This window comes from Equus caballus, chromosome 29 (assembly GCF_041296265.1).
Source record: "Equus caballus isolate H_3958 breed thoroughbred chromosome 29, TB-T2T, whole genome shotgun sequence".
Classification (NCBI taxonomy): domain Eukaryota; kingdom Metazoa; phylum Chordata; class Mammalia; order Perissodactyla; family Equidae; genus Equus; species Equus caballus.
In genome coordinates, this window is record NC_091712.1 from 39,071,101 (window position 1) to 39,088,167 (window position 17,067).

Consider the following 17,067-nt stretch of genomic DNA (forward strand, 5'->3'; position numbering starts at 1 on the left):
TGTATTTCAATCAGGTATTTTATTGGTCTGGCAACTGCAAAATATACAAATTTCTGAAAGGCAACCCCTGTTGGAAAGCTGGCACAGCTTCATCCCGGATAATTAATTCAGACAAATGTACAGAACACAGAGAAGTCATGTGTCACACGTAAGAGGCCCCCAAACCAACGAACGACTACACCCAATCTATACAGCTTTCTATTTTCAGGCTCCCTTATACATATTAAATAAATAAATAGCACATCTGCTATCAAAATAATAAAAAAATAAATTTCAAGTATTACAAACGAAAACGTCATTGGCGTGGTTCTAACAGTTTTTTCTTCTCCCCCCAAATGAAGAGCTTCGCCCACTGTCTCAGGACAGAATAACAAGAGAGTAAGCCCACCCAAACACAAATAGGCAGAGTTAAAAAAAATTGGTCCCACATATTTTCGGGGGGTGAGAGTCAACAGACAGGGCAGCAGAGGCTCCGGGACTGCAGCTCAGACACACACTCTGTCCAACACGCCTCGGCAGTCAGCTCGCTAGCTTTCAATCAGGCAGCTTTCTGCTCTCTCCGGGGTCTTCCCTCCTCGGCCATCTTTCTGTTCCATCTCGTCATGTAGGCCCTTGCAATCTAGAGGTCTGTGTTAGGCAAAGCCTTGTTCATGTTCGGACTGATGTCAGACACTCAGGCCAGGGGTGCACCTGCGCAGAGCCCCACTCGGACCAGCCTCGAGAGTCGAGATTCAGAGTCGGCTGGGGCAGCCAGAAAGAGGAGGTGGCCAGAAAGTGAGACCTAAGAAGGCCACTCTCTGGAGCAGAGCTGCAGGCCCCTCTGTCTACAAGTACCACCAACCTACAAACATACACTGGTGTGCATGCGCGCGCACGCACACACACACACACACACACGCTGACTCATTAGACTCGAGATGGAGGGGAAAGAGGGAAAATAACCTAGACTCCAGCCGCACAGGAATGTACACAGACATCCTCTCAGGCGGACTGCCCATGGTCGGGGGGCGGGTGGGATTTGAATGGTTTGGTGGGAAAACCACAAACTCGATTGTCCGGTATCTGAAGGGTGCGTGTCCCTGTGTCCTACTTAAACTCAACCAGAGAAACGTACATTCCTTAAAAGCTGTTCTCAAACAAAACAAAACCAGCTCTTCCCTCTGCTCGCAGCTCCAGCCATCGAAGCCTCCCCAGCCCCAATCCCCAGAACCATCTCATATGCTAGGAGGGCTGACGATGTCAGGCTCGAAGGCGGAGGGCAGGAAAGGAAAGCGACCTTTGGCACGACCTCTAGAGATCCTTACACGGGTCACTTGGACGAACCCTACTGCTGAGTCTCCAAATGGCTTCTTCTGGGCCTCAGGACACCGCCTCCTCCCCCAGGACTTGGAGGCAACAAGGAGAAACCAGCAGGCAGAAAGTACAGGTATTTAGAACCACATGTCCCACCAGCCCTGCTTTGAACGCCCTCAAAAAATGCCACAGGTGCCACGAAGGCAAGCGAGGACATTCTCTTCTGCGGAATCCCCTAAGGAACCCAGCGCCACAGCAGATGCTCGACAGAAACATGCAGAGTTGAGCCGAATCCTGCCGGGACACCACCGACAGCCTCTTGGAGGAAGTGGCCACGAGCGAGGCCTGGCTTGGGCCACTGTCCCCACCTGGGAAACTTAGGAGGTGATGAGCGTCCTGAAAGAAGGAGGCGCATCCTCGTTCTTCTCCACGCCAGTCTCCCAGCCTCGGTGTTGCAATGATCCCAACGCGCTCCCAGGCCGGTTTACTGGGGGCCCTCTGAACACCCCATTCATGGGCTGCCCAACTCCCCACATTCTTACAGAGCTCCAGCCCCCTCCCCGCCAAGGGCACAAAACCCAGACATCGAAGTTCCTGAAGAGAAGGTGCAACGTTCAGGCCACACTGTCTGCCACGAACAAAGTGCAAAAGCCAGCAGCCCCCGGAGAGCCAGCTCTGACGCCCCTGGTCCAGGCAGGAGAGCAGAGGGACCGTGTGGAGGCCCCACTGTCAGTTCAGCAAATTATCCCCTCTTGCCTAGACAGCCAGACTGTCCTTTAACATGGTTCCAGGCAGGAACCGGTCTGGGAAGGTGTGTGGACATGCCAGAGGGCCGCTGCTCAGGGACCAGCAAGTCTAGCTCAGGGACTTCTTGCTCTACCGCCGGGACTGGCTCTCCAGTGACCCCTGAGGCCGTCCTTCACAAGTCCCCGTCCCAGGCCGAGATGCACGAAGGAGGCTCGTGAAAGTTTTCAACATCCCTTCAGCAGCTGGGATCTAGGCCCCCTTTAATTTTAGGGTTCAGAGCAGCGTCATCTCGCCAGCTGAGGACATATCAGGCCGAGACCACAGAAAGGCAGGGAACCACCATGGAGGCGCCCGACGTCCTGCCTCGGGGTCTTCTCTCCTCCTCCGCTGCCCATCGTCCTCACCAAGCCCTGCGGAAGGGCAGGGAGGCCACAGAGCCCTGCAAGGCCGGGGAGGGCAGGGGATGGGGTGGCCTGCAGCTCGATGCCAAAGCGATGGATTCCGCACACGGGCAAGGCCACCCCTATCCGATGCTGTCGGGCGCACGGCTCCTCTTCAACCGCAGACCCCTCTTCTACACCACCCTACCCTATTCTGGAGAAGTCCATGGGAGCGTCTGGCCTCGGGGAGAGGGAAGAATGCTAGCTAGGTGCAGAAATGGAGATGGAACGGGACCGACGGGCTGCCTCAGTGCGTCCTGGAGGAGTCGGCGCTGCTCTGGGAGGCCTTCACGTTCTGGGCAGGAGAAAAGAGGGGGAGAAGGGGAATTATGCTTACTGTTGACCAGGTTTCTACAGCAAGACTCACGGCCATGCAATCGAGACGTCTCCCCCGACAAAGAGCACGACTGTGGAAGAGTGGTATGGCCAAACAGGTGGAAGGAAGCCAGGGAGGACCCAGGAACGTGGTAGAGATGAAGCCCAGGGTCACACAGGAGAAGGGCTGGGCGCAAGGCCAGGGGGCAGAGGCCCTCGGAGGAGAGAGGCCTGTCATCTGCCTGGAGGAGGCGAGGAAGGATAGGGGGAGAGTCGGCAGCACATGTGGGTCAGAGCTGTTCTGGGGAGCACTGGGCGCCAGCACCTAAGGGACCCTCCTGTTCACGACTCTTTAGAGCCGAGTGGCTGCCCCCTGGCCCCCACCCGGGGGACTCTCACGGGCGACAGCCAGAGAGGGGATGTACCAGGGTCCCTCTAAAGAAGCATAAGGACTCTCCTCCCGACTCGGTTCCGGCAAAGCAGCATGGCCCAGCCCTTGGGATCCAGACTCTGGGAAACGGGCTTGGCAGCTAGAATGCAGGTGATGCTGGACGAGGCAGGGGAGGACCGAGACAGAGAGGGCCTGTGTCACTGATGCTCTCTTCCCGCTAATAAAAGTGATCCTGGCTGGAAGCCCCACCCCTAAGGGCTGGCTCAAGACCCCCTTAAAACAAGGTTTCCAATCAGCATTGGACAGATGACGGCTGCCACTGCACGGCAGTGGTCTCTCGACCTAATCTCCTTCATCCACCTCACAAAAAAGGAAATACAATTTTTAAAAGCATTCTCTCCCATCCTCAGTGGGAGGCTGTCTTAAAGGGGGAGGGGGAGTGGAGCCCACGCAGACGGAAATGCAAGGATCGCTGAGGCCTAGCCCCCTCTGCATAGAACCGAGGGCCCACGGTGGAGAAATCTCTAGAGAAGCGAATCACAGGGCTGATAGCCCGGAAGCCAGCGCCCAGATCCGAGCTTGCTGTGAGCCGGATTCAGGAGCCCAGGCAAGTCGAACCTCCAACCACGAGTCCATCGGACAGACTCTGTGAGTTGGGGGGAGGCACAGGGGGCTCGTCTGGAGAGGGCCCGGTAGCCTGACAGCCAGAGAGGACCCAGCCACCCTGTGGGGCGTGAAGGTGAGGTATTGCCACGTCTCTGCAGCTGCTGGCTCCAACCCGCCCCCGGACATCTTGAGCCCAAGGCTTCAAGCACCCACGAATGATGGAAAGGGAACAATGACACTGGGACTGCAGGCACGGGCTATGTCCACATCATTCACTCATGGTGCCCCGGGCTCAGGACACATGGAGGGAAAGGAGGAAACGAGAGAGAGAGGACCTCCAGACAACGGTGCTGCTCTTAAGAAACACAAGTTCTCTGGCACTCTGGCATGGGGTGTATGAGTCACAAACTTCACGATGGCCAGTCTTCACACAGACCGAGACGCCCTGACGGGCTGGGATGCCATGACTCGGAGAGATGTGGAGAGGACAGACAGGGGCATGCACCGAGCCATTTACCTTTCCAAGGTTAGTAAGGAGAAAACTTTGAGAAAATGTGACAGACAGTTCGTCTTTCAAGCATAGCGGGGAAAAGAAAGAAACATGTCGGAAAAGAAAAATAAAACAAACATCTTTAGCAGTATTTTCTCTTCAGTGTGCATTTGAAAGGTAAAAAATCAAGGATGCATTGTGAATGCCAGAAGGTCTGTCGGCCCTGAGCAGCCGATGCAGTCCTGGTGGGGACGGCAGGGTGGTGCACCCATCCCAGCTGGGGGCCCGTTTTACCGGGAAACCAGGATCACATCCTGCGGCTCCCTCACTCCCCAGTGATGCTCCTGCTGATCGTGAGAAGAAATCCCACTGGCCTGGTGCAGACGGAGCAGGAGGGCAGCCAACTGCACAGTGGTGTGGCCCAGACTAGAGGGCCCTGGCTGCACCACCAAAGGTCAGGGCACCCTCTCTCTCACAATGACAGCATCGTCCGCCAGGCACTGACCGTGTGCCAGATATTTGCTAAGTGCTACATGTATAGCCTCATTATCAGACCACCTCACGATGTTCCTCTCCCCACGGCATAGATGAGGAGTTTGCAGTCTGAGAACCATGCTACCTCACCCAGAGCTGCAAAGACAGAGGGTAGTGGAACCAAGATCCAAACCCGGCTCAGTTTGACTTTAATAATAAATTTCGGTATCTACAATCCCAGACACAAGCTCATCCTCCCAGGTTGGGCTGGATGCCGGGACCCCAGAGTGGAAGGCAGGTGTGAGGGGTCCAGAGGATATATTTTTGCTGAGCTGCAGGGATTCCAGCCCAAGGCACTGTTAACCTTGGAAACAGGCAAGTTCAACCTTAGAAGGTGGGGGGATGTGCCCGAATGGCCCCCTCCCACTGGGAAGCCTTCTTTTCTGGCAGTGTCAGGCCATGGGTCAAAATTAACAGGATATGCACAGATGCAAGACCATAAGGCTGCAAATCCAAAGGGTAGTTTTCACACAAGGAGAACCTTGATCCTGAAGCGTTGCGAGGACAACGCCTGGCTTCAGGGGCTAACAGACACGGGACTGTTACTCTTCAAGACTGGATTTAATGGACAGGCCCACTGTTAAGTAAACACGACCGACCCACAGGAAGCAGCTGCGAGGGAGGGGCAGCAAGAGCTAAAACGGCAGTCTAACAGCTCCGGGCAGCACCCTGCAGGCTGCAGGCGTCAGGTGCCCGGGACGGGATGGGGGTAGGTGAACAGCATCTTGGCTTTTCCCAGAAACCAGCAGAGAGCAAGCAGCCAGCCTTCAGAACTGGGAGGCCCACTCCCGCCCTGGTTCCGTGGCTGCCAGCTGGACGACTGAGGGCGAGTGGCTTACCCTTGGCCCTCATCTGGTAGACAGTGATAGTGCCTGCCCTGCTGACCTCCTAGGATTATTTTAAGGACAGAAGACATGGGATATCCGCAAACACATTCTCCATGAGCTGTAAAAGCATGATGGAACGTACTTCCCTACAGGTGGTGCCACCTAATCGAAGCACGATGCCCAAGAACTCCTATTTTCCAAGAACAAGCCATGCTTTTAAGCTTATCAGGCTGCACTCTGCAAGCCGCTTCAGTTTCTGCACGAATTAGAAAAGGTCATCTAAGCAGCGAAGGGAACACGGACAGACATAACTCGTGGGGTTGGGGAGGGTGGTATTTCACGGTGGCTGTTACTAAAACCCTGCCGATAGAAAGGCCTCGGTTCCTTCCGTGGGCGGTGACCACTGGAGCCGTGGGAAGGCGGGGTTCTCCAGCGGCTGTTCTGGCTCACAGACCACAACTTTCTGCAGAGAGGTCCGGCTGAAGGAAAGGGAGAACCCGGGGGGTCTGATTCAAAAGCTGCACCCAAAAGTCTGAACTTGACTGTTAAGGCTGAGCAGGTTCCCATACAGGATAACCCGATCCAGAAGGATGTCAAGAGACCTCTCCAGAGCGGGGGGTCCTTGGGACCCCTGGTGGGGAGGGGCCCCTGCCAGGACAGGGAGGGAGAGGCTGTAGGGCTCCAGTCCCCACCAGTCCTGCTTGATGTGTTCTGCACATCAGGCTCTGGGTAAACTTTCTTTTCAAAAGGAAAGGGCTCTCCTGGGACAGGCAGAGAGGACTCAAGACACCGGCAGCAGCAGAGAGCTAGCTCGCTACCAAAATCGAACGCTTAAGAGGGAAAAACTGGATTTCTGTCAAGCCACAGACGATTGCCAGTATTAAGAGTAATCTAGGGTCCTGGGAGGGAGTGAGGAGAAGCCAGCTGTAGCCGTGGCAGCATCAGGATGCCCCGAAAACAGCTGGGCCGTAATGACTTCCAGCATCCTTCGCCAAAAATTCACCAGTTCCCTCCTCTCCCCCCTCCCATGCCCATCTTCCTCCTTCCGATTTCACAAAAATCGTCACTAGCCTCAACATGGTAACACACAGGAGGCCAAACTGGCAAGCAAGAGAGAGACACAAGCAGCAAAATCATTCAGAGGAAAATACTTACAAACAGGCCTTCCCTAGCAAAGGCTGCAGAGAGAAAGGTCGAGAGAGAGAAGTTAGTAGACGGACAGGGAAAGGGGCCCGAGTCATTCGAACCCAGGACATCCTCTGCTGGGATGAACCCCCGTCAACCCCCCGACTCCTGGCCCAGTCAGTGGCTTCCAGCCCCTCCAAGGATTCAGCTCGGCAACCCCGAAGGACTGTCCTGGCAAAGTCGCCAGCCATGCATCCTCCGTGACCCAGAACAACACAGCCCCACGCACCACCCAACCCCGGCCCAGGCCAGTGCCCCCAGGTGCCTGTGACAGCAGCCTCTAAACTTCCTATGACCCTACAGTTTCCTCCAAAACAGAATGTCATCGAGACACCACTTCAGCTCTCAGTTTTCATAAAAAAAAACACCTCTGAGGTTAGACCTGAAAGGAGTGTTAATTAGACGTCTCCCAGTGCTACCCTTCATTTTAAAAGATAAGGAGACGGAAAGCCAGGGAGATGATGTAACCTGACAAGAAAATCCTACAGCGGCGGGCAGAGCCACAACCGGAAGCCAGATCTCAGGGCTCTGGTTAAACACCGTCTGACCCTACGGAGCCCCGAGGTGCGCCACATGCTGTGAGAGACGCTGAATGACCTCCTTTGACCCGCCTCCTGCAGGAGGTGCTGTCTCCCATTCCACAGATGGGACACCTGAACCCATGAGAGGCCACGCAGCCGTCTCCCCACCTCCCATTTCCAGACACCACCAGGTTTCAGTAAGCTTCGGGGGAAATACGGGCAGAGTTTGCGGGCCTCAGCGCCGAGCTCACAAACAAACCCAAGCCGAAATTTAGGCCGTGATTATATTTGTAAGAAACCAGGCGTGGTGGGTGGAGGTGGGGGAGACCCCTGGGTGGGGCCTAAATTTGTGCCCAGGAATTTCGATGTCTCCCGTTACGGCAAAGGTTCCTGGCTGTCTTTGAGAAAAAGACTGGTTTTCCGAAGACAAATCTTAATGCCCTATCGCCACAGTCTTCCAGCCGTTAATCTTCATAGTGAATGAAATCAGTGAAACCTACTTGGTTTTTTACTACCTGCTGAAGTCACTATGTGATATGAAAGGGTGACTATTTCCAGGCCATCCAGCCTTGCGAGTCAGGGTTCTAATGGGGCCTGACTGGCTCCGGGTGAGGATACGCTCCATGGGCCCCGTGTGTAAGGGGAGCGATGGCAAGGGAGGAAAGCAAGGAAGAATACTCAGCCGTGGGCCTCGGACAGGAAAAACGGCCTCAGACCCCAAGGAAGCCAAGGGCCCAGAGCGGAACGGAGACTCTGAACTGGGGGTTTGCCATCGACTTTGTTCTAGAAAAGTCTATTCATGCATGTGAACGGGACACTCTACTAGTTCTTCTGCTCTGCCCGGTTCTGGCCTCAAAGATCACCTCCTAAGACAGGAGGTGTGAGCACTCACTGCCATCGCCAGCCAGGAGGGACCTCCAGGTGTCCCCAACTTCAGAGGCGCATCCCTAGGCTCTCCCGCTCCCCCATCCACACGCACAGGCAGGCCCTGGTCCGAGGCCACGGCCGCACCCACCGGGGTGCTCTCTCCCCACCCAGACACGGGGCTCGACGGTGAGGGCGGAAAAGGGGTCAACGCACTTGTCCGGGCAGCTGCGTGGGCACTTCCGGGGGCAGGCAGTTGGGCAGGGCAGCGGAGGTAGAGGCCACATGCTCCTCAAAGCTGTTGATGCGAGGCTTTTTGGTGGGCTCGGGGCTGGCTAGTGGGGTGACACTATTGCGTCTCATGAGCGGGTTAGGTCCCTTCTTTGCATCCTAAGCGAGACAAAGACAAAAGAGAGAAGGCGACAGTTACAAGGAAGGGGGAGGTAAATAAGCCAAAAATAAAAAACCAAAACCAAACCAAACATGTTTCTCTGCTTCTGGGTTTTACTGATACAAGACTGACCACGGTGAGCAGCCCCGGGACCGCAGGGTTGCCCTTCTGTCCTGTGTCTCCCAGTCGGCAAGAGCAGCGAACGACCCCCTCCCAAACCCCTTTCCCAGATCATCCAAGACGCCCGCCCGGACACAAGTGACCCGCTAGCACAGCAGGTGAGGGAAGAACAGCGGGACCAGGTGTGCAGAGTCATCCAATACAGCAGATAACGAGGGGGGAGAAAAGAACTTTGCTACCAGCGTCCAAGAGAGCCTAGGGAGGGGAGAGGAGGAGACGCCTGGGCGTGAGGCTCAGGGAAGCACTGAGCGGACAGCGACAGGGGCACGGAGGAGAAGGTGTCGGTGCTGGACTGCCTCGCACTGACCATGAGCCAGGATCTGCAGAGCAGACATGGGGCAGCTCATGCTCCCCATCACTCTACCCGCGCCTAGGGCAGGAAACGAGGCTTCAACCGCGGCTGGGAGACTGAAGACGCAGAAAACCGGGGGGTGGGGGGGGAGGCATGACCGGCCAGCCAGGGCCAAACACTAGCCTTCCGATCATGTGACAAGGACATTGGAACGGGGACATCTGAAGTCCCATGGCCCATCGCCCTGCAGCTCAGGAGCCAAGGAGCCAGGCTGGGAAGCAGCACCAGCCACGGGCTGCTCCTCGCAGAGCGAAAGGACATACAGCATCCGGCCACCTGCGTTCAGAAGGGGGCCTGTCACAGGGCCAGGGGAAGGCGTCCTTCCCCGATTCCATCAACCAGCCACTGGAAGCTGGGGTTTTAATGCCACAATGTTCTGGCCGAGCTCCTCGGGAATGGGGAAGTCACCTGCACGGACGGCACGTCACACTGGGTGTACAAGAAAGGGTCGGACAGATGCTGGCAAAGTGGTGCATTTCGACAGTCGGTATAAAGTAAACTCAAACTTTCTTTCACAACATAGGCCCAGGCAGGTCTGCTCTGCCCTTGGGAGCCCCAACCAGACCAACCGCCACACTTCAGACCTCCCAAGGTAGAAGTCGGGGCCGCCGGAAACACTTTCCATCCGCCATCCCTCATGTTTCTAATTCCCAAATCATATCTGCCTCTCCGGCCCCACTGCCTTTCTTGGCGTCATCGTCTTCTGGGTAATTCTGTACCTAAGTGCATGTAGGTGACTGAGGGGATTTGCTGATCCTGTTTTAACCAGTTAACTCGGGAACTTGAAAGTGGTTTGGGCTGACTGCCCCAAAGGGAGAGGCAGCAGCCACAGTGTGGCTACGTCTGAAGGGGCAGACTGCGTCTTCCTCTTTAACACTCACTGCTCGGGTCAAACAGACGTGGGGAACGAAAGCATGGACAGGAAGGGAAAAAAAGATGCCCAGAAGCCACAAGAAAGGGACGCCAAGAAAAGGGAGGGGACAGTCACCCAGGCTGCTGAGTTCCAGCCAACTCCTCCAGCGAGAACCCACTGAAGGACACAGGTCAGCACTCACAGGCAATGCAGGTGGGACGCCCCACCACGGATCCCGTCCCTCGACAATCCTGCTCGGGATGGGGGACGGGACAGCAGGGTGGAAGGGCCAGAGGCAGGAGCTCACACTCACCTCGGACCTCTCCCGGTGTGTGTTCACCGACTCCACGTTCAGGTAGATGGATTCTACGCGGCAACCTAGGCGAGAGCGGGGAGAAAGGTCGGTTTCTGGTTAAAGGGGACAGCGGCTCACAGCCCCACAGCCACGAGGAGCCACCGTCCCCAGGGAAAAGGTCCCGGCAGGGGCTGGGCCACCACACTCACCATAAGCGATGGGCGTCAGCTTCAGGACAGTGTGGAGCGGGCATTTCAGGTAAGGCATCTCCTCTGAAAAGAGGAGAAAGCACCCATGGTTAGATAGGAGGCTCGAGGACGGGCACCTGCAGGCCCCTGGCGAGGGCTCCTGCCACGACGGCACCCTCAGAAGCCACCCTCACCCCTCACACGGGCCCTTGGGCTGCCCTAGAAAAGACATCTAGTCAAAAGAACAAAATCAAAACAAAGCCCCAAACCCACCCTCACGCAATGAGTTAAGAGAAAAAATGTTTGGGGTAGTTGTGGACCACATCCTTCAGAATAAAAAAAGCCATTCAGGGGCTGGCCTGGTGGTGTAGTGGTTAAGTTCTGCTTCAGGAGCCCAGGGTTTGCAGGTTTGGATCCTGGGTGTGGACTTAGCATGGGTCATCAAGCCATGCTGTGGTGGCGTCCCACATACAAAATATAGGATGATGGGCACAGATGTTAGCTCAGGGCCACTCTTCCTCACCAAAAAAAAAAAAAAAAAAAAAAGGACATTCTTTCCTCAAACAGTTTAGGCACGTCGAGATTCAGCTGAAACTCAGGCAGACACAGACTTAAACTGTGAGAGTATTGTTAGAGTGTTCTAGGCTGTTTGTTCCTTAGAAGAAGGCTAAGGAGAAGAAGGGCTATCCCCTCACCAGCTGACCCAAGGCCCCCTCGAGGCTGTTTTACCAAGCTGTTAAGCCCACTGTGCATCAAACTGTGCTCTGAAGAGTTTCCCAGGGGCCGCAGGGAGGCACTGGGTGGAGAAGGCCCCTGTGCAGCTGGGAGGCCCTTCCTGACAGGCAGCAGCACAACAGACAACCACGTGGGCTGGGCGAGGAAGCGTGTGGCCCACAGCTACCCCAGACTCAGGCTGGCTTCTCCTCCCTCCCTCCCCTCCACCAGAGAAGCAGCGAGGATGGTGCACCTGCACTCTTATCCAGGAAGTAGGCCAGGAGGCAGCGCAGGACAGCCTGGTGGCAGATCACCAGCACGTTCTCCTGCCGCTCCAGCTCCATGATCACCGGTTCAAGGCGCTGGACCAGGTCCTGGTAGGACTGCAAGACAGAGGGATAGGGGTGCCGCGTTGGAGCAAAGGTGCATGCGGGGAGGCGGGGAGCTCTGCCACCGCGGCCACACCTCTCCATCATAGAAACGGAGAGCATGCAACCAGGCAACAGCAGTCAGTCAGTCCCGGGGGTGGGGGAGTGTTAGTGCTGCATCCCCTAGGGGCGCTGGGGGACCCGCCTCCACAGGCTTCCTAGAAAAGCAAAGCGTCTGTGTCGATAAGGATTTGGAGAAGCAGTGTCTCGAGAGGAACACGACCCCGCCAGCGGCTCTCTCTCCACTCCTTCCTTTCCTCCTCTCTACACGGGGAGAGAGGGAACCAAGTCCTGACTCACGCTATGATGCAGATGAACCCAGAAAACGTTTACCCTAAGTGAAAGAAGCCAGACACAAAAGACCACAGCGTGAAGGATTCCATTTAGGTGAAACGTCCAGAACAGGCAAATCCAGAGAGATGGAAGGTAGATTCCTGGTTGCCAGGGGCTTGGGGTAGGGGAAATTGGGACTCACTGCTAACAGGCTCAGGTTTCTTTCTGGAGTGATAGAATGTTCTAGAATTAGTGGTGATGGTTGCACAGCATTATGAATATACCAAAAAATCACTGAAACTGTATACTTTAAGATGGTTAAAATGGTGAATTTTATATTATGTAAATTTTATCTCAACAAAAATAAACTCAAAAAGAAGGGGGTAAGCCTGTGACTTTTAAGACCACCAAGGCTCCCACACACGCCGGTGTGTCCCTCTGCCTGCCCCCTTCCTTATTAGCCAGGTGCCAAGGGACGAGGGCCAGGGTTACACCACAGGACAGAGCCTTGGGCATGAGGGAGCAGAGATACGATAAATCCTGAGATGGGCCAAGATGGCAAGGACGCCCGCTAGGTGTCACCACGCCGAGGGCTGCAGAGCCCCGAGCACCAGCTGCCTTCTGGACTCTCCCTCCAGAGCTCCAAGCATCTGCTCACTCAGCCAAAGTGGGTCACACACGACATGGGGAACGCCCGCCATCAGTGTCGATGCGGGCAGCACAAGGGACGTGAGAGGACACGTCTGCCATCTGGCCTGCAGTCAAGGGGAAACCCTTGTGTCGACTGAATCATCAGCCACGATCACCCTTTTCTCCCACATCTTTACGTGTCATTAGAGAAACGCATGGCTCAGGGGAAAATACAGCTGTGCTTCCTCTGTTTCTGCTTACAGGCTCGACTCAGGAAGACCTGACACAAAGGGGAGTGTGCCAGGGACAAGCATCCAAAGAGAATGAGGACGCTGGATACAAGAACCCTTCTGGCCCAGAGCTCGCACAGCGTGGTTCGCTGTGCACCATTAGTCACCACTAACGGTTCTGTGTGGGTCCCCAGCAGCCCCCTCTTGGCCCGGCCCACACCCTTGGCCTTGGAAGGACCACCGTGAGCTCCTCCACATCCAGCACAGACCAACAACACCCGCCCATCATCCACAGGAGGAACAGCTGACCAGAGACGGAAGTGAGGGCGGGCACACGTACCTCCCCAGTGGGGTAGCGGTAATAGTACTTGTCCTGCTCGCGCAGAGCATATTCCTCGGGGTAGGTGTCCTTGATCTCCTCGTAGGTCATCTCCTCACAAACACCCTGGAGGAAACACCCAGAGGTCACCTGGGGGAACACGCCCCTAACAGCCACCTCGAGCTGGTCACAACGTGGCACGTGCAGATCTGAAAGAGCTCTCAGGATTTCTAGGATTCGACGGGAAGAGGCCCCCGTGCCCTCTTGCTCCCACCCCCACGGCCCGGCCAGACCCGGGACTCACGGCGTCGATTTCGTTGAGCGCCTTCCACTGCTCGTAGGGCAGCCGGAGGGCTTCGGCGGTCTGGATGGTACTTTTCAGCTGGCTGGTCCACACCTTGAGGTCCTTCAGGTTCTGCTCCTCCACGAACTTGCTCAGGGCGTTGGCAAACTGAGAGGGATGAGAGGGACACACACTGGACTCCAGGCTCCTGCCCCTCCTGGGGCAGCAGAGGACTCGTGCCCGTTCACATTAGGGACGGTCGCTCTGCCGTCATTAGAATGGGGAAGAAGAGCCTGAAAGCAATTCCCCAAAGCCCCAGGAGGCCCCGCCCTTCACACACACACCACCCCCCACCCCTCAGCTTCCTGCCTTGCCCCTGCTCCCCTCCTACCTTCCTGCCCCTGCTGGACAGGCCTGAGTCCCCTCCGATCTTGCCCTGGAGGTTGTGCTCGCTCTCGCCGTGCCGACACAGGTAGATGGTGCGAGGCTGCACATGGATGTTCATCAGGTAATACACGATGCGGCTCTGGATGTGGTCCTGGACTCTGTTCACCAGGAACCGCCGGCCCACGTCGATCACCTTGATCAGCGACAGGTCCCTGCACGGGAAGACGACCAGCGGGTCAGAACACCCCAGCGGGTCAGACCAGCAAATCCTCCGGCCCCGGGCCAACTGCAGAGAATCAGCCCCAACACGACTCCAGCGGCTGGCTGCAGCAACCTGAGGGCACAGACAGAATCTCCTTTCTTGGAGAGTCAGAGAATGTGCGTGGGCAGTACCTACAGCAGTGTGTGGTCAGGAGGCTGGCTGGCTCCCCAGAAGAGGAAGAGAAAAAGCAAGAGAACAGGGGAAAAAAAACCTGGAGGGGCTGGCCCCATGGCTAAGTGGTTAAAGTTCTACACACTCCACTTTGGTGGCCCAGGTTCGTGGATTCACACCCTGGGCATGGACCTACTCCACTCATCAGCCACGCTGTGGCAGCATCCCACAAAGTAGAGGAAGACTGGTACAAATGTCAGCTCAGGGCTAATCTTCCTCAAGCAAAAAAAGAGGAGCATTGGCAACAGATGTTAGCTCAGGACAAATCTTCCTCACCAAAAAAAAAAGCAAAAAACAAAGGAAGGAAATATCCAAGTAGCAAGACTGGGCTCAGATATTCACTTCCCAGGCTTTTACACAGTTAGGGTCTGAAATATCCACACTGAATACGGAATCAGGGATTTTCTAAAAGACATTTTAAAAGAAACTTTGTGACAGTATTCAGGAGCAAACGTGTTGTGGGAACATCAAGAAAGCATTAAGAGCCCTAAAGCAGGTGATCTGGGGACAGTCAGCTCTCAGGAACTACCTGTCGCACTGATCGGGGTCGAGGGGCTGGTAGCTGGCTTCGTAGCAGGTAATTCTCTTCATGAAGTCCTCCATCGCTTCTGCCGAGTTGCAGTCTCGGTAATCCGGGCTGGAGATTTTCACTTCCTGGAACACCACAAAGGGGCAGCTGATGAATCACGCTGGAAGGCTTTCTGCTTACAGGAAGCAGGATTTGGGGCTTGCAAACAGGGAGAGCACAGACAGGCGCAGAACAGCGATGATCCTACCCAGCGTTTAAGAGAGAAAAAGAGACGCCTCGGATTGAGTCATAACCTGATGATGACGTGGGAAAGGCGGCCGCGGCAGAGTACCGCTGCCTGGAAGGATGGAGACAGGACACCCACGAGGATTCTAATGAACGCCTCGGGAGGCGCCACAATTTGGGAGCAATTCAGTCGCCAGTCACCCCAGACAGCCCGCATCTCCACCTGGACCACACGCCCAGCCCTCCGCAAGGTTTGCTCTCGTGGGAAGGAGATGGGGAGGACCGATCCTCGGGTGACTGAACGACAGGCCTGAGAAACCTGGCAGATTCAGGGGGAACTTAGAATTTTTTAATGCATCTGCTCTTCCACCTCAACAACTACCACAGCCATGAAAGAGAGGCAGCCACTGTCCAAAAGTTCAAGGTCACCGGGGAGTTTGTGTTTCGTGGGTGCAGAGGTTCAGTCTGGGAAGATGACAAAGTTCTGGAGGTGGATGGTGGCGGCGGTTGCATAACCATGTGAATGTGCCGAATGCCACAGAATTAACACTTAAAAATGGTGAGGATGGTATATTTTATGTTATGGATATTTGACCACAATAGAACAAAAAAATCTAAGTTCAAAAATCCGTAGCTAGGCCTCCTACATAAGGAGCGCCGTGGAAGGGCCCAAGCTGCACGGTTGCTTTGAGGCTTAATCAGAGAAAGAGATTTCCGAATACTGAGGGTCAGGGCCAATGACTAAATGCGTTAATGGGGTACAAGATAAATGGCGGGCTCTCAGCCAAGCTCGCGGCGCCTGCTCACTGGGGAAACGATTCTGCAGCTGCACTTGGCTTCACTACCAAGTGGGACTAGTAAAACCGAACCAAAGAAACACAGCGAAACCCTTTGTTTCAATCACGGCAACTTCTGTTTTCTTGTCCTTTGAGCCTCTTCCTTTGGACCGGCTGAAACAACTCTGGACTGATTTCCACAATCTGAACAGCCCTTCCTGAAATATGAACTCATGTCTTAGAAATGCGTGTAAATATTCCCACTGCCTTGGAGAAAAGGCCAATAGCAGAATCTAATGAACGCTCAGCATCCCTCGAAAGATGCCACCTGTATGAAGCAACGCCACGGCGTGCCCTGGAGGAGGATCAGACCTGCCTGTCTAACGGGTACGTCTTATCCTGATGCATTTAAGCTGCAGAGAAAACGATCTTCATCATAAGAAGGTGACTCGTGGTCAGGTCATTACAGTAACTGTTTCTGTTTACGATCTATTGCTATCAAGTAATAAAATTCAAGAATTAATCAAATTAAGCTGCCAATTACCCTTAATTTATTGGGGCTACCTCCCCTTGACATGGGGAGGGGAGGAGGGTATGTTGTAGACACATCAGCCAGAAGGTAATTTTACCACACCCATTTTTCCCAAACTTGGGGATTCTGCCCTTACTCTGCTGGGTCCTGTGGGCTTGTCAATACATGACCATTCTTACCTACCAGGGACCTCCTTCACCTTCTGGAGGGGTGAGGTGCCTTTGCCCCAAGCAGCCCCATCAACACCCCATGGCCAAGCTTCCGCCACCTACAGAAACTGTTCCAGGTCCCCCACTTTATCTGCTGTACCCCACAAAGACTGCTTTCTGCCGACTGACTGAAAGGACCCCAGACAAGGTCAGTCCAGGTCACAGAACAAGACTCTAAGTTAATTACCACAGCCGACCACCTGGACCCCACCTCTCAGACAACATCAGCAACAAGCTGGGAGAGCCAGCTTGTTCTCTGAGTTGAGCTTGCTTCCCTCAACTCTCAGGTCTAGTTCCGTCTCCCGGCCTGACCTGGCTTCCCACTTCTCTCAGATTACCACACTAGAGTGGGGGTCCTACGTTGTCTTACCATGATGTTGGAGGCTACAACCCTAGGGTCATCGCACACGGACTCGATGAAAAACACCTGGGAGGAAGCCAGACAGAAACGTTAGGAAGCAACAAATGCGGTAAACACAAAGGGCCAAGTTTGGTATTGGCTGTGATATTCTCACCACATTCGAGGAGGAAGGACTCCATTCATTCACGAATCCCCCAAAACATAAAAAGGACCACCCCCTCAATGCCAAGTCCCCTCCCACCCTCCCTAGTCATGGCAACCCTAAG

The 17,067-nt window shown here is 55.1% G+C and overlaps 1 protein-coding gene across 15 annotated transcripts in view; it reads right to left on the reverse strand.

Moving 5' to 3' along the window:
* The window catches only part of PFKFB3 (6-phosphofructo-2-kinase/fructose-2,6-biphosphatase 3), an 84,592-nt gene continuing 67,525 nt past the window's right edge, over positions 1 to 17,067 (reverse strand). For 4 of the 15 annotated variants that reach the window (XM_070255066.1, XM_070255069.1, XM_070255062.1 and 1 more), the window contains exons 6-17: positions 16,811 to 16,867; positions 14,699 to 14,823; positions 13,741 to 13,948; positions 13,371 to 13,517; positions 13,088 to 13,192; positions 11,440 to 11,569; positions 10,494 to 10,556; positions 10,303 to 10,367; positions 8,430 to 8,603; positions 6,799 to 6,821; positions 4,310 to 4,362; positions 1 to 2,775 (exon numbers count right to left, since the gene is read on the reverse strand). In XM_070255066.1, coding sequence (XP_070111167.1) covers positions 4,320 to 4,362; positions 6,799 to 6,821; positions 8,430 to 8,603; positions 10,303 to 10,367; positions 10,494 to 10,556; positions 11,440 to 11,569; positions 13,088 to 13,192; positions 13,371 to 13,517; positions 13,741 to 13,948; positions 14,699 to 14,823; positions 16,811 to 16,867 — 1,140 coding nt within the window. In that variant the 3' untranslated portion in view covers positions 1 to 2,775; positions 4,310 to 4,319. The remainder of the gene's footprint in view (positions 2,776 to 4,309; positions 4,363 to 6,798; positions 6,822 to 8,429; positions 8,604 to 10,302; positions 10,368 to 10,493; positions 10,557 to 11,439; positions 11,570 to 13,087; positions 13,193 to 13,370; positions 13,518 to 13,740; positions 13,949 to 14,698; positions 14,824 to 16,810; positions 16,868 to 17,067) is intronic. The other 11 variants (XM_070255068.1, XM_070255072.1, XM_005606947.4 and 8 more) reach the window with 3 other exon arrangements.